The following is a 13,367-nucleotide window of genomic DNA, read 5'->3' on the forward strand; positions in this document are numbered from 1 at the left end:
AAAAGTGCTGATGGGTTGTACCAATAAATCATGGCTACGTGTGTAGTATTCCAAACTCCTCTTATTTTAAGTGATACCTCAATGGAAGAAACACTATATAATATATAACAAATACAAACTAAGAAACACTATGTATATATTTATGTTTTATATGTATTTATATATATATTTTTATATATGTGTATCAAACACAAAGGATGTTAGTTACAAAATAAATCAAGTCTTACCTTACAGGAAACAACTGAGGAAAACATCCTTGTGTTTCACTCTCAACAAATTTTTGGATCTGAAGCACTTGTTTTAAAAGATGTCCCTTGGAAGATTTGTCAATTTTTGTTAATACCATCTGTAAGAAAACAAATATTTAAGCATTGGAAATAAAGATCTTTTTAATATACAGTTTTACACACTTTAGCTACAATTTTTAAAAAAGATTTATTTATTTATTCTAGAGAGAGAATGAGGGCACAGGAGGAAGGGCAGGGGGAGGGAAAGAGAAACCTTAGCTGACTCTGGCTGAGCACAGAGTCCCATGCAGGGCTCAATTCCACAACCCCAAGATCACAACCTGAGCCAAAAACAAGAATTGGACACTTAACCAACTACGCCACCCAGGCATCCCTAGCTACAAATGTTTAATAACAATTAGGTGACCTTTGTAAGTTTCTTAATCTCTCTATACTTATTTTTTCATCTATAAAATAAAAGTGACACCCCCAAAAGGAGTTACCATGAGGATTAAATGAGTTAATGCATGCAATGTATAAAGCATATATGATGTGTTTGCTGTTTAATGGTGCTTTAAATACAGAGAGCCATAATATCTTGGATTCAAGACCAGTGAAAAGGACCCTTGAGCCATATTTGCAATTGACATAAAACAAATGTTTCATGCAATCACTATATATGTTAACTAAGATACATAGTATTATTGGGTTGATCCATATAAAACTGCCAACTTACAATCATTTTTGACCAGGAAATAGTTCTGCCTTAAATATAATAATATAATGGAAAACTAGAAATCAGGCTATTTGTATCTTATATCCACTACAATTATAGGAATGATTACAAAATCAATTAAAAAGTAAAACTTTGATCTATCAATTTTCCTGGGGAATTTCTATAAAATTAAATTTCCTGAAATAATAACCTATGCTTTTCAGTTATAGAAAATGTTAATGGCAAAAGGAGTGAGAGGCAGAAAGTTTGTGGTTTCTAATGACTTGTGAGTCCCTCGAATTTGGAATCTTTCCTCATAAGAGCAAATATGCTGATATTTAAAAGGAGGCATATTTTTTCTATCACAACCTCTTTTCCAAAGAAGAAAGTAATATTTCCTTAAAGTTAAAACTGAGGAAAATATATGATTTCACAAATTGGTATCTATGATACCAAATTAGGAATACTATATCACTTAATAAAACCAGTTTGGCACTATTGAGTATTTTCTGCTATATGAACTATAATCCAACTTTTGGCTCCTCATACTAATTGTAGTTCTAGTTTTTGCTTCACAGGGCTTTTGCAAATCCCCAAATTCCATAACCACAAGAACACAAAAGTGTTGCTGACTAGCAACATGGTTGGATTTGCATTAAACTTTACTGATACGTTTTAGTGGTCTCCTAACTTTTTTTTGAAACCAAGTTATAGTCAATGGGTTCTTCACTTTTCCTTTGGAACTCTGGGGTGCTATTTTATCTGGAGAACTCATGAAGCAAAGAAAATATAGATACTAACCTACTAAGTTGTCTATTCTAGGACAAACAGAAAAAACAGAGGTACGATATTCCCAGAAGAAATTTTCTTTTCTTAAAGAATGTAAAAATCCTACCTGTGTATGCTGGAGCCAGCTATTTTCTTGAAATGATTCTTAAACTTCAAAAACTAGCAAATTTTTCAGTTGCAATTTCATTGACATTTTGGTAAGTACTATATGCAAACTGCTGTTAAAAAGCCACTAACATGTTTTAGACAAGTATTTATATTGCCATTAAAAAAAAATGAAAGGGAAAAGCACTTCAGAACACTAAAAGAACAGTTTAAAAATACTTTGATTATAATTTTGAAAACCTAACGCTGAGAGAAAGAAAAGAAAATAGAAGTACCATAGAACTTACCTATTAAAGGCTGATAAAAAGATTATTCAAAAACTACTCTTGCAGAGGTAAGATCTGCTCTCTCACTAAAGAGAGAGCAGGCACACACACACATACACACACACACAGACTCAAGTGCACATGCATATACACAAACTGGTATTTCCAATAGCAACCATAATTCAAAAGAAATACTTACCACATAAGGTAATGCAAATTCTTCACACATTCCTATGGCAATATTGTCAGTTTTTTGAATTCCAACAACACTATCCACTAACAAAAATGTTCTCATCAAACTATAAGAATGCAGAAATAAAAATTAATGACAATATAAAATATACTCATTCATTTCTCCCCCTGACCCTTACTACGCTAAGAAATTTTTCCTTTGGATAATTTTCACTCCAAAATTTAAAGATTTTTTTAGGCAAAAGGAATTCTCGGTTCACCAGAAGTCCATCCTACAATCCAATAAATCTCAATGCTGTTACTTTCAATCACTACATTTACTAAATATTAATTTATTTCAATAGCAAGTATTGGACCTAAGATCCCCTGCCAAGGACTGGACACAAAGATGAGTGAGTCTCTTCCTTTAGAAGCTTGAACTCTAGTGGGAGAACAAGACATGACCTCAATTACCTATAAGTTATCAAAAATATGTCTAAATTTTCAAATATTACTTTAAGACTAACAGGTAAGAGAAAACAGACACATTATGTTTTGTATTTTTTTGTGTAAATATTTCATCTTAGTTTCTATGTAAAGCTATAACAAGCAAGATACTTGCAGATACTTCTTTATACTTCAAAAGTTTGTTTTATACGTTGTGGTAATGCTTGAAACATAGAACTGCCATTTGACTACCTATGGAGACAACAAAAGTAACGTTTATAGATGATGTGGTGTCAGAAGTATTTAAAATAGGGCAGCCCTGGTGGCTCAGCAGTTTAGTGCCGCCTTCAGCCCAAGGTGTGGTCCTGGAGACCTGGGATCGAGTCCCACGTCGGGCTCCCGGTGCATGGAGCCTGTTTCTCCCTCTGCCTGTGTCTCTGCCTCTCTCTCTCTCTCTCTGATGAATAAATAAATAAAATATTTTAAAAAAGTATTTAAAATATACTGAGGTTTATTTATTTATTTATTTAAATATACTGAGGTTTTTAAGAAAATTAATGAACTCTGCTGAAATACATTTATAGTCTCAATTTAGAAAACCCCTTGAATTTAACATTAAGCTAATCTATAGGAAAAAAATTAAGCAAGCATTATATACCTTGGCCCTAAATATTATATTACAGAATATTATGAGAGTAAAATGTACTTTCTAAAAGAAGTCACTTGCTAATGTGAAGTCATAATGTGGAGAATGTTAATGTTCCATTAATGAAAATGTGCTTTTGGATTAAACTTATAAGAAAATTTTTTCCTTACTTCCTTCGTTCTTTTAGATAGGTTTCTACCATGTCAACAAAATCTTCAGGAGCTCTATAGCCATAACCTGGCATGTCCACCAATGTAAAATATTTTCCAACTTTGAAAAAATTCATTTTCTTTGTGTGTCCCTGATAAAATAAATGGAAAAATAAAAGCTTTCTTAAAATATGTCCTTTACATGTTTAATGACTCAAAATATTTTCTATTCAATCAGCAAATATTTATTAAGAGCCTAAGTGTCCTGAATATAATCCTAGCTGTGCTGATGATGATACAGGAAAAGATAAAAGAGAAGTGGATAAAAGAGAAGTGGCTGGAGATAAGCTTAGATGACACTACTTCTTCCCTCCAATTCATTCTTAAGAGAATCTATATGACTTAGAAGAACTTTTGATTAGGAATATGTACCCAAAATATGTTGGGAGTCTTTTCATTAGCTCTCTCTCTCAGTGAAAAGTTACCTTGTAATGGTGTCACGTATTAGTCAGTATTCTCTGATGAATAATATATTTCCACTTTAAAGAGAAATAAATTATGGCACAGATTGGTTAAACTAAAAATACTTACTGCCAGTCATATAGGTTTTCATAAAACCTAGATGCAAAACCTGATAGACTACTGCTTCCCTAGAATCAGCATGTTTTGCATGTTTCATTAGATGGTTTTAGTGCTTTCATTAAACCATTTTTAAAAAGAATGTACAGCACTATAAAATATATGTTAAACTAAAACGATGTAAAGATGATAAAAAGTCAGGGTCTCGTGTCCAATGGCACTATTAATCAGAAAGCAAAAGATTAAGATAAACAATTTAAAAAGTAAATTGTTTGGAATTAGAACAAATATTTTCAGAGGAATGTCAAGAATACATTTCTTCCATTGTCCTCTCAAAGCAGGAAGGCAACCCACCCTACCTAGAAATGAGAGGTTAGCTGTATTACTTGGTGAGACAGAGAAGGCCTAAGGATAGGAGGTTTAATGAATTATAACAATCATTAGCATCAGCAATGGAGCCAGGGAATCAACTATATGAAGAAATGGGGAGCAAGAGAAGACTAGTGAAGCTTCATGGAAGGGTTCCAACGCAAGGAAAGGGGGGGCAGTGAGCCGTAGGTTAGTGGGAACGTTTGCCATGGATAGATAATAAGCTGAGGGGAACTAGGGCTGAGTTTTAGGGACACGGTATCTTAGATATTGGTGGTGTGCATTATTGAGAAAGAGTAAAGGAAATTTAAAAAAGGACAGAAAGCTACTATAGCAAACTGGGTGGGATAATCTCATAATTTGGCCCTGGGTAAACTGAGGTCTACCTAATATATATATGTATATGTATGCAAGTATCTCTATATCTTATCTACATCTATATATAAAGAGAGAAGGGGTAGGAAAAGAGAGGGAGAAAGAAGTTAGCAAAGTATACAAGATTATAGGAGAAAAAAAACCACTTCAAAGCAGTTTCCTCTAAAATCATTCATTTGGGGAATATAAAAAATAGTGACAGGGAATAAAGGGGAAAGGAGAAAAAATAAGTGGGAAATATCAGAAAGGGAGACAGAACATGAAAGACTCCTAACTCTGGGAAACGAACTAGGGGTGGTGGAAGGGGAGGTGGGCGGGGGGTGGGGGTGACTGGGTGGCGGGCACTGAGGTGGGCACTTGACGGGATGAGCAGTGGTTGTTATTCTGTATGTTGACAAATTGAACACCTATAAAAATAAATTTATTATTAATAAAAAATAAAATAAAATCAGTGTGGAACTAGATGATCATTCTTAAACGAATACAGAACGGCAATAGAACACTTAACCTGGCAACTCTTTTGAAAAGATTTGGACAAAAGATTTCCTCAAGAAACTGGCAAGACAACTAAAATCCAGACATACTTCCTTTTTCTTCAGGAAAATATAAAGGCATTAATAAAATGTCTCACTTTACTACTTGTTTGAAAGAAATCATTGTTCTAGGAACTTAACAAGTATGACTGCTTGTAACTCTCAACATTAGTCACTTTAGTCATTTCAGAGATAGTTCAGACATGTTTTAATTTCAGTAGCTATTTCTTTTATATCTCACCTCCCCAACCTTTTCCTTCAACATACCGGCTTTTTGGAGACTCTGACTTCGACGTCTGGGGCCAGTGAAAATAAGGCTTTTATTAGAGAGGATTTTCCAACATTGCTTCTGCCTATAAAACATACCTTATACAAGGAAAAAGAAGATAACTGAATACTAGGTATATATATTCATTTTTGTTATATGTTGTATTAGCTGCAAAAATCTGTCAGACTAGGGATCCCTGGGTGGCGCAGCGGTTTGGCGCCTGCCTTTGGCCCAGGGCGCGATCCTGGAGACCCAGGATCGAGTCCCACGTCGGGCTCCCGGTGCATGGAGCCTGCTTCTCCCTCTGCCTGTGTCTCTGCCTCTCTCTCTCTCTCTGTGACTATCATAAATAAATAAATAAATCAAAAAAAAAAAAAAATCTGTCAGACTATTGTCTTGCCTAGCCATGTAGAAAGGTGGTTTATGTTCAGTCAAACCTCAAATTCTAACATATAGCTACTATCTACTGAATGATTCCCAGTGCCACGTACTGTTCAAAGCACTTAACGTAAATTTTATTATCTAGGGACACCTGGGTGGCTCAGTGGTTGATGATCTGCCCTCAGCTCAGGTAGTGATCCTGGGGTCCTGGAATCGAGTCCCACATGGAGCTCCCCACAGGGAGCCTGCTTCTCCCTCTGCCTGTGTCTCCGCCTCTGTGTGTCTCTCATGAATAAATAAATAAAATCTTAAAAAAGAATGTTTTCTTACCTATTTTTACAGTATCTCTATAAGGTAGGTAATACTATTATCCCCATTTTACAAATGATAAAACTAGAGGCAGAGAGAGGCTAAAAAAGCGGCCCAAAATTATATAGCTAGAAAGGGAAGAAGTGGGAATTTAAACTCGGAACATCTATATCCAGAACCTGTGCCTTGAATTACATTATGCTACTCAAGAATATCTGGGACATTTATTAAGCATTCCATATTTACAAAGCTTTTTGAAGTTAAAAACTAGATGCATTCCAACAAAACTTATTCTCAAGTACAACTACAAGTCTGAAACTGCCGGGAAACTGATTTTTCCCTAAAAAAAAAAAATCCCAGAGTAGACTGTAACACCACTGTATTTATAGGTTATTCCTCCCCCTTGACCTCTCACTCCAATTAAAGTTTTCCCCTTTAGACTTCTATAGCCTAGAAAGAAACATAATGTTCCTGATACTAACCATTAATATACATGACCCTGCTTTTTAACATGGTATTGAAGGAGGTACAATACTAACCAGTGGTTCTTTTTTTTTTTTTTTTTAAGATTTATTTCATATGAGAGAGAGAGAGAGACACGGGCAGAGGGAGGAGCAGGCTCCATGCAGGGAGCCTGAAGTGGGACTCCATCCAGGACCAGGGGTCACACTCTGGGCCGAAGGCGTCGCTGAACCGCTGCCCCCAACCAGTGGTTCTTGGTGAAGGTGGTATCACCCTTTGGGGGGGGGGGGGGGGCTTTGGGAATCTGTAAGAGTATTTCTACTTATGGATACGACTGGGTGGCACTCAGTGGGTGGGGCCGGGGGACGCTAAATATTTTGCAAGACTGGGGTCTGTCCTTCAACAGGAGTTGATCTGAGTCCTGCATAAATTTCAAATGCTCTGCCGGATTAAATCCAATAACAGTATGAGTAAGACTGAATTTAAAAAAAAAACAAAAAACGAATTACACAAAACGTCCGGAATTCAGAAGCTTCAGTCAAAATACGATACTATCTCAAAATCTTTAAATGACCTCCCTACACCCTTAGTTCCCACTATTCAAACTATCACACCAGTTGTAATTAGAAGGACAGTTTCCACCGCCCTGGTGCAGTCCCAAGTAATGACATCCGTGAGGCACGCGTTAAAGGCACTCTCCGTGGAATTTCACTCACGCTGTTTAAGACCATAAACCTACGTGGTTGCCATGTATATGTGATTATTATTTTTTGGACAGGAAACCGAGACTGGGTGAAAATGACGTACGTTTAAGGGCCACCACCACATTTGTGGGACTATGAAGACTTTTCATTTTCTTCACTCGTCTGTCTCGTTCCTCTCGGCACGTTTTCCCCACTTTCATTAAAAGAGAAAGAGGTCACAAAAGGCCAGTCAGGTTTTTTTTTTGTTTTGTTTTTTGAACTGGTTTGGGCTTCGCTATCTTTTCCATATTCATTTACCCCAAAATAACTAAAACTACACATGTTTTCGTTAAATTCTATGCGCAGATTCTATGCGGATTTAGTTAAAATAATTCTATGCGTCCACACAGAGTTGGAAAATCTCTCAAAAATAAATAAATAAATAAATAAATAAATAAATAAATATAAAAATAAAAATAAAAATAAAAATAAAAATAAAAATAAAAAAAAAAAAGAAAAGAAAATCTCTGTCGGTGCCAACGACAGGTGAGGGCAGGAGGCCCCAGCCGCCGCGACCCGGGGGCAGGGGCGGCTCTCACCTCAGGGTGAGGGAGGTCCGGGGCGTGGTCGAGACGCACGGCGGAGCTGACGTACTCGATGCGGTGCCGGCCGCCGGCGGTGAAGACGCTCTCCGCCCGGGAGATGGCCTCCAGGCTCGGGTCAAAGGTCTTCACGTGGAGGCCCACCCTCGAGTCCGGTGTGAGCTGCCGCTCCAGCTCCCGTAAGGGGAACGCGAGCTTCGTCATTTGTCTCTGGGGCAGCCTGAGAACTTCCGCGAAGGTGCGGAAAGCGCTGCAAGCTCGGCTCACGCGGCCCGGAACCGCCGGCCGCTCCAGGAGCCTGCTCGCGGCTCGCCGCAACCCCCGCGCGGTCATTTTGCGCTCCCACAAGCCCCGCGGCGTGTGGTCTGCGCCTGGGTGACGCGCCGCTCCCGCTACGCCTGCTGGGAATTGTAGTCTCCTCCGGCCTCACGCGTTTCCGCCCCAGAGCTCGAGGCGGAGGTTTCCTTGCGGGGGTGGGGGGGCGGGGGACTCAGGAACTGATGGTTGAGTCACACGTAGCCGCTCGCTGACGACTGTGCCTTTGACATGTATTATCACCGTGAAGCGGTTGTTAGACAGTTACAGAGGTGAAAAGACATATTCGGGCTGCGTGGCCCTTGAGTATCAAACGAAGGAGCAGATGTGTGAAACTCTGGTAGATTCCAGGCCTGTTTACCCCTCGCTGTATCCGGTGGTGTCACGGATCATCGACGTTGATGCGGACGTTCCCATCACTCGGCGGAGATGTGATGAGCTGTTGTAGAGCTGCGATGGATGCACAGTCCCAGAGGAAACTGTCAAAAGTCCGGGAAAATCAGGCCACATCAGTGTTAAAAGATTCAGTCTGGTGGATGGGGTGTTGCCATGGTACCCTAGGTGTTCTTGTGATAGCTTGACTGACGGTTGGCAGCATGTGGGTTCCAGGGGGTCTGTCTGGGTGAAGTAGCTCCCTCTGCAAAGGACCTAGCCTCCTGGCTGGGCAGGGTTTCAGGCCTTCGATTCAGAATAAGATTTAAATCCCAGTGGGGAAGAGGAACGTGGATTAGGAAACCAAGCAGCTACTTAAATCATGCAGAGTTTGCAAACATAACAAGGAGGTGAGATAGGGCTTGAATTGTCCCAAGGGCATCGCTCTTCCCCGGGGAACTCTGCAAATCCCTCCTGGGTCTAGGTCCACAGCACTGAAGTTAGCATGTATTTTGCTAAACAGAAAGAAGCTGGGAGAGGCCGATAAATGAGGATTGTATTCATGTACTGAAGCACTGTGTACTCCCCTGTATAATACTGTAGGGTACATTATCTAACAGAGTGGTAAGGCATCCCCTGCAAGATTCCATCATTTGTTAATTCACCAAATATGTAATGAGCACCAACTATATGGCAAGTGCTACACTAGACGCTGGAGATGTATCAGAGAGTAAATTGAACAGAAATGTTAATTCTGTCCCCATGTTATTGTCTTGAGACAACAAATAAGTAAAACACGGAATATATTAGATGATGAATGCTTAGGAAAAAGCCAAAGATGAGTCACGAGGTTGTGTGTGTGTGTGTGTGTGTGTGTGTGTGTGTGTGTAGCCATTATGTTGAAGTCAGATGGGCAGCTGGCTCTGCCATTAAGTCACAGTGGTAGAATGTGAGTCCAGCACTCATGACGGCCATTCTTCCCAGCTACGTGGAGGACACCAAAGGCGCTTGAAGAGACAATGATGCTAACACACAAAGAAAAACAATATCGAGAAGCGGGGGTCCAGGCAGCATAACTCCTGATGAGCTATGTTGACTATCATGTTCTCTGTCCTTCAGCTCTTCAGTCACACAAGTCATCATGTTCCTCACCTTCACCTTTACTGGACTGTATATGACATGGATTTGGCTGCAACCAAGAGTCCTGATTAATATAGCACTGTAGGATGTTGTGTGGTTCCTCGTGTAAATCCAGAGCCGTCAGACTTGTGGGATAGTTGGAATGTCCTAGGTAAATTTCAACCCTATTAGAGAGAAGTCATGGTAGAGCTTTAGGGCTTGAAGTTAAGTACCTGTGACAGCAGATTAGGCAAGCCAAATGTTATCCTCCCTTACTGTATTGGCTGGACTTTAGGGAGTTTAAGTCTCCCTTCCACTCACAGTATTTCCTCATCCAGTGGGTATTTATCATCTTTGGTAAAGGTCAGTAATCTAGTTACATTGTGAAAATCAGCAGAGTTCAGGATGTGTTTATGGTTCATCCTCCTGAGAAAAAGTACCTTGTGTTTGACAGTTTAGAAGGTAGTTTACCACAAAATTAACAAGATCTTACTACTTAGTATGACTTGGGGAGGTATTATATACTTTGCATATATTCCTTAGCATTAGCGTTTATTGCTACAATCTGGCTGGCCTAAATGCCATAGTATTACTCTGTCACCTTCATCTAATGAGAATGGGAGGAACACAGAACAGTGGCAGGATCTTAGCATTAGGACAGGGTTATCTCAATTGTTCCCTCAGTAATGTCTGTCTCTATAATGACTGGCCGTTAGTTCTGGGGTGATCTCAACTTATGTTCAAATTCTATAGGTGTCAAATTTAGGGAATCCATCTAAGACACTGAGAAGGCAAACACTGTAGGCTGAACTAGGTAGATAGAGTCAATAACATCAGCAAATCAGCAAGCATAGCATACACGTAGATCAACTCTCATCTAAGGCCAAGAAGTTTGCATGCTCTGCCAGAAGCAAAGGCAGAAATTCTAGAAAACTCACTTCTAGATGCAGAGAAAGGTAAAGATCTCAGTGTCCAATTGACACAAAACATTTTCCTACCATACTCTTCCCTAGTAATAGTAATTAACATGTATTAAGTGCTTGCTATGCCTGGAATTGACCTGGGTGCCAGGAATAAAAGAAAAACAGGGTCACCATCTAATAGGGACCTCCAACTCTTGTAATAGGAAGAAAATATTGGGAGAAAGGAAGAAGGAGGAGGCATTATATGAATGGGAGCACCATGGAAGAACTTTCCACATGTAACTTAAATCGCTTAGGTTGTAATGACTACTATCTGAATGAATGCAGTAAATTTAAAATGCATTTAATTATATTTTTCTCAAGTTTTCTGCACAACAGCTCATTTTATTTAAAAAATGTACATTAGGGGGATGCCTGGGTGGCTCAGCAATTGCACATCTACCTTAGGCTCAGGGCATGATCCCAGAGTCCCGGGATCAAGTCCCACATCAGGCTCCCTGAATGGAGCCTGCTTCTCCCTCTGCCTATATCTCTGACTCTCTCTGTGTGTCTCTCATGGATTAAATAAATAAAATGTTTTTAAAAAGTTTCTTAAAAAAATAAAAATAAAAAATAAAAAAGTGCATTAGGGATCCCTGGCTAGTGCAGTTGGTTAAGCATCCAACTCTTGGTTTCCACTCAGGTGGTGATGTCAGGATCATGAGATGGAACCCTGAGTTGGGCTTTGCACTCATTGCAGAGTCTGCAAAAGTTTCTCCTTCCCACTCCCATGCTCCCTGCCCCCACTCTCTCTCACACACTTTCTCTTTAAAATTAATCAATTAATCAATCAATTAAAAATACATTTAAAAAGGTGCGTTAGGGGCCCCCGGGGGGCTCAGTCAGTTAGATGTCTGCCTTCGCCTCAGGACCCTGGGATCGAGCCCCTTGTTGGGCTCCATGCTTAGCGGGCAGCCAGCTTCTCCTTTTCCTTCTGCCTCTTCCCCCGCACTCCTGCTTGTGCTCATGCTATTTCTTTCTTTTTTTATTTCTATTTCATATAAATAAATACATAAATACAATCTTTTAAAAAATGTACATTAGATATCCCCTAACATGTTGACACAAGTTTATGGTGCACACATGCAATGTGATGTATGACTTGTTTCTTTAATGTTCTAACTGGATTGTAAATTATTCTTGAGATTCATTGTTTTACCATCAATCTAGAACAACAGAGATGATCCTCTTCCTCTGGAACTCAACACATAATTTAGTTTCACTTTATATTTCATTAATGTCGCTTTAGAGACTCTCTCTAACTTCAGAGAGGGTTTTTCCTTCAGAGAAGCCTTTTGAGCTTTCTTTTAAGGTTGTGCCTGCTGTACTAAGAGATTTCTTTAAAGAGATCTGGAGATTAAATATCAGACAGTGCTCATGTGTAGGAGGTGAGTTCTTAGAATGATTTGGGTTTGGAGGAAGGGTAATGTAGAGCTTCACTTCCTTCAAAGTTGTTTTTCTCAATAGAAAAAAAATGTTTTATGTAGTCAGTTTTTCTCATTTGTAATTGTGTGTTTGATTTCTGTCATACTTAAGCTATTAAAATATTTTAAAACACTCTTCAACTTGTGTTTTTATATTACTCAGGTTCATTTTTTTTTTGCCAGAAAAAAAAAAAAACATGGATTTTGCTGTTCTCACTGATGACTTCATTAACATTTTAATTCTTTTTGCCTAATTGACCAAGTTATTTTAATGGGTAAATTTACCTTGTAGTATATCTCTAATCTATATCTTCATTGCTTTATTGTAAGTGAATGGTGTGTTCTCTGGCACCCTGAGTAGATGAGATGCATTCCAGGGGCAGAGCTGTTGAGATATATTCAGATCACTTAATTCACTTACAAATAGATTTGTCACGTGTTCCCAAGACTACTCCCCAGATTCAGTGCTCAGAATTCAGTCCTCCCCAGATTAGGAGGACTCACAGTGCTCAGCATGTGATTGTACTTTTGGCTATGATTTATCACAGTGAAAATACACAAAGCAAAACTGGTAAAGGGGAAGGCACTCAAGGTAATGTCTGGAGGTCAATCAGCCACAAGTTTCTATGAGTCCTTTCCCAGTGGAGTTGCACAGGATGCACCTGATTCTGCCCATAATGTGAGAAATGTCTCCCAGGAACACTTACTTGAGCCTAGACTCTAGCATTTGTATTGCGGGCTGTTCATGTAGTAGTAACTGACTCTAGTCACTGAAATTCCAGACTCTTGGAAGGAAAGCAGGTGCTCAGTATAAACCTCATTTTATCTTTCATACAAACAGTAGAGGTTACACTGAGCCACTCTTGTCATTTAGGTAACATTTTCTAATCAAGTTCCCAAACACCAGCCAAGTGTCAGTCTGTAAACAAGCCCTTCTGGAGATTGCAGTCATAGGCCTGCTATGTTAACTCTTTTCTGTACATTGATTAAAAGGTTAAAAAATTTAAATAATTAGTTAATTTGAGAGAGAGTAGGGGGAGGATAAGAGTGGGAGGGAGAAGGAGGAGGAAAGAATCCTAGGCAGACTCCACACTGAGCA

General features: G+C 39.1%; 1 protein-coding gene and 1 long non-coding RNA gene across 9 annotated transcripts in view; one reads left to right on the forward strand and one right to left on the reverse strand.

Annotated features, from left to right (window-relative positions):
• GTPBP8 (GTP binding protein 8) overlaps positions 1-8,444 on the reverse strand; it is a 76,007-nt gene extending 67,563 nt beyond the window's left edge. For 2 of the 8 annotated variants that reach the window (XR_012024395.1, XM_072812066.1), the window contains exons 1-5: positions 8,074-8,443; positions 5,639-5,737; positions 3,537-3,667; positions 2,302-2,401; positions 228-346 (exon numbers count right to left, since the gene is read on the reverse strand). Coding sequence is in view for 5 of the 8 variants with exons in the window: in XM_072812066.1 (XP_072668167.1) it covers positions 228-346; positions 2,302-2,401; positions 3,537-3,667; positions 5,639-5,737; positions 8,074-8,409 (785 nt within the window). In the remaining 3 variants the exon portion in view is untranslated. Of the gene's footprint in view, positions 1-227; positions 347-2,301; positions 2,402-2,972; positions 3,178-3,536; positions 3,668-5,638; positions 5,738-8,073 lie in introns of those variants that run through there. The other 6 variants (XR_012024396.1, XM_072812068.1, XR_012024397.1 and 3 more) reach the window with 5 other exon arrangements.
• On the forward strand, positions 8,032-11,180 carry LOC140624978 (uncharacterized). Its single transcript, XR_012024398.1, has 2 exons — positions 8,032-8,943; positions 9,748-11,180. It is a non-coding gene; the product is annotated as an uncharacterized lncRNA (long non-coding RNA).
• Positions 11,181-13,367: the final 2,187 nt, after the last annotated feature.

This window comes from Canis lupus, chromosome 35, assembly GCF_048164855.1.
Source record: "Canis lupus baileyi chromosome 35, mCanLup2.hap1, whole genome shotgun sequence".
In the NCBI taxonomy this organism is placed as follows: Eukaryota; Metazoa; Chordata; class Mammalia; order Carnivora; family Canidae; genus Canis; species Canis lupus.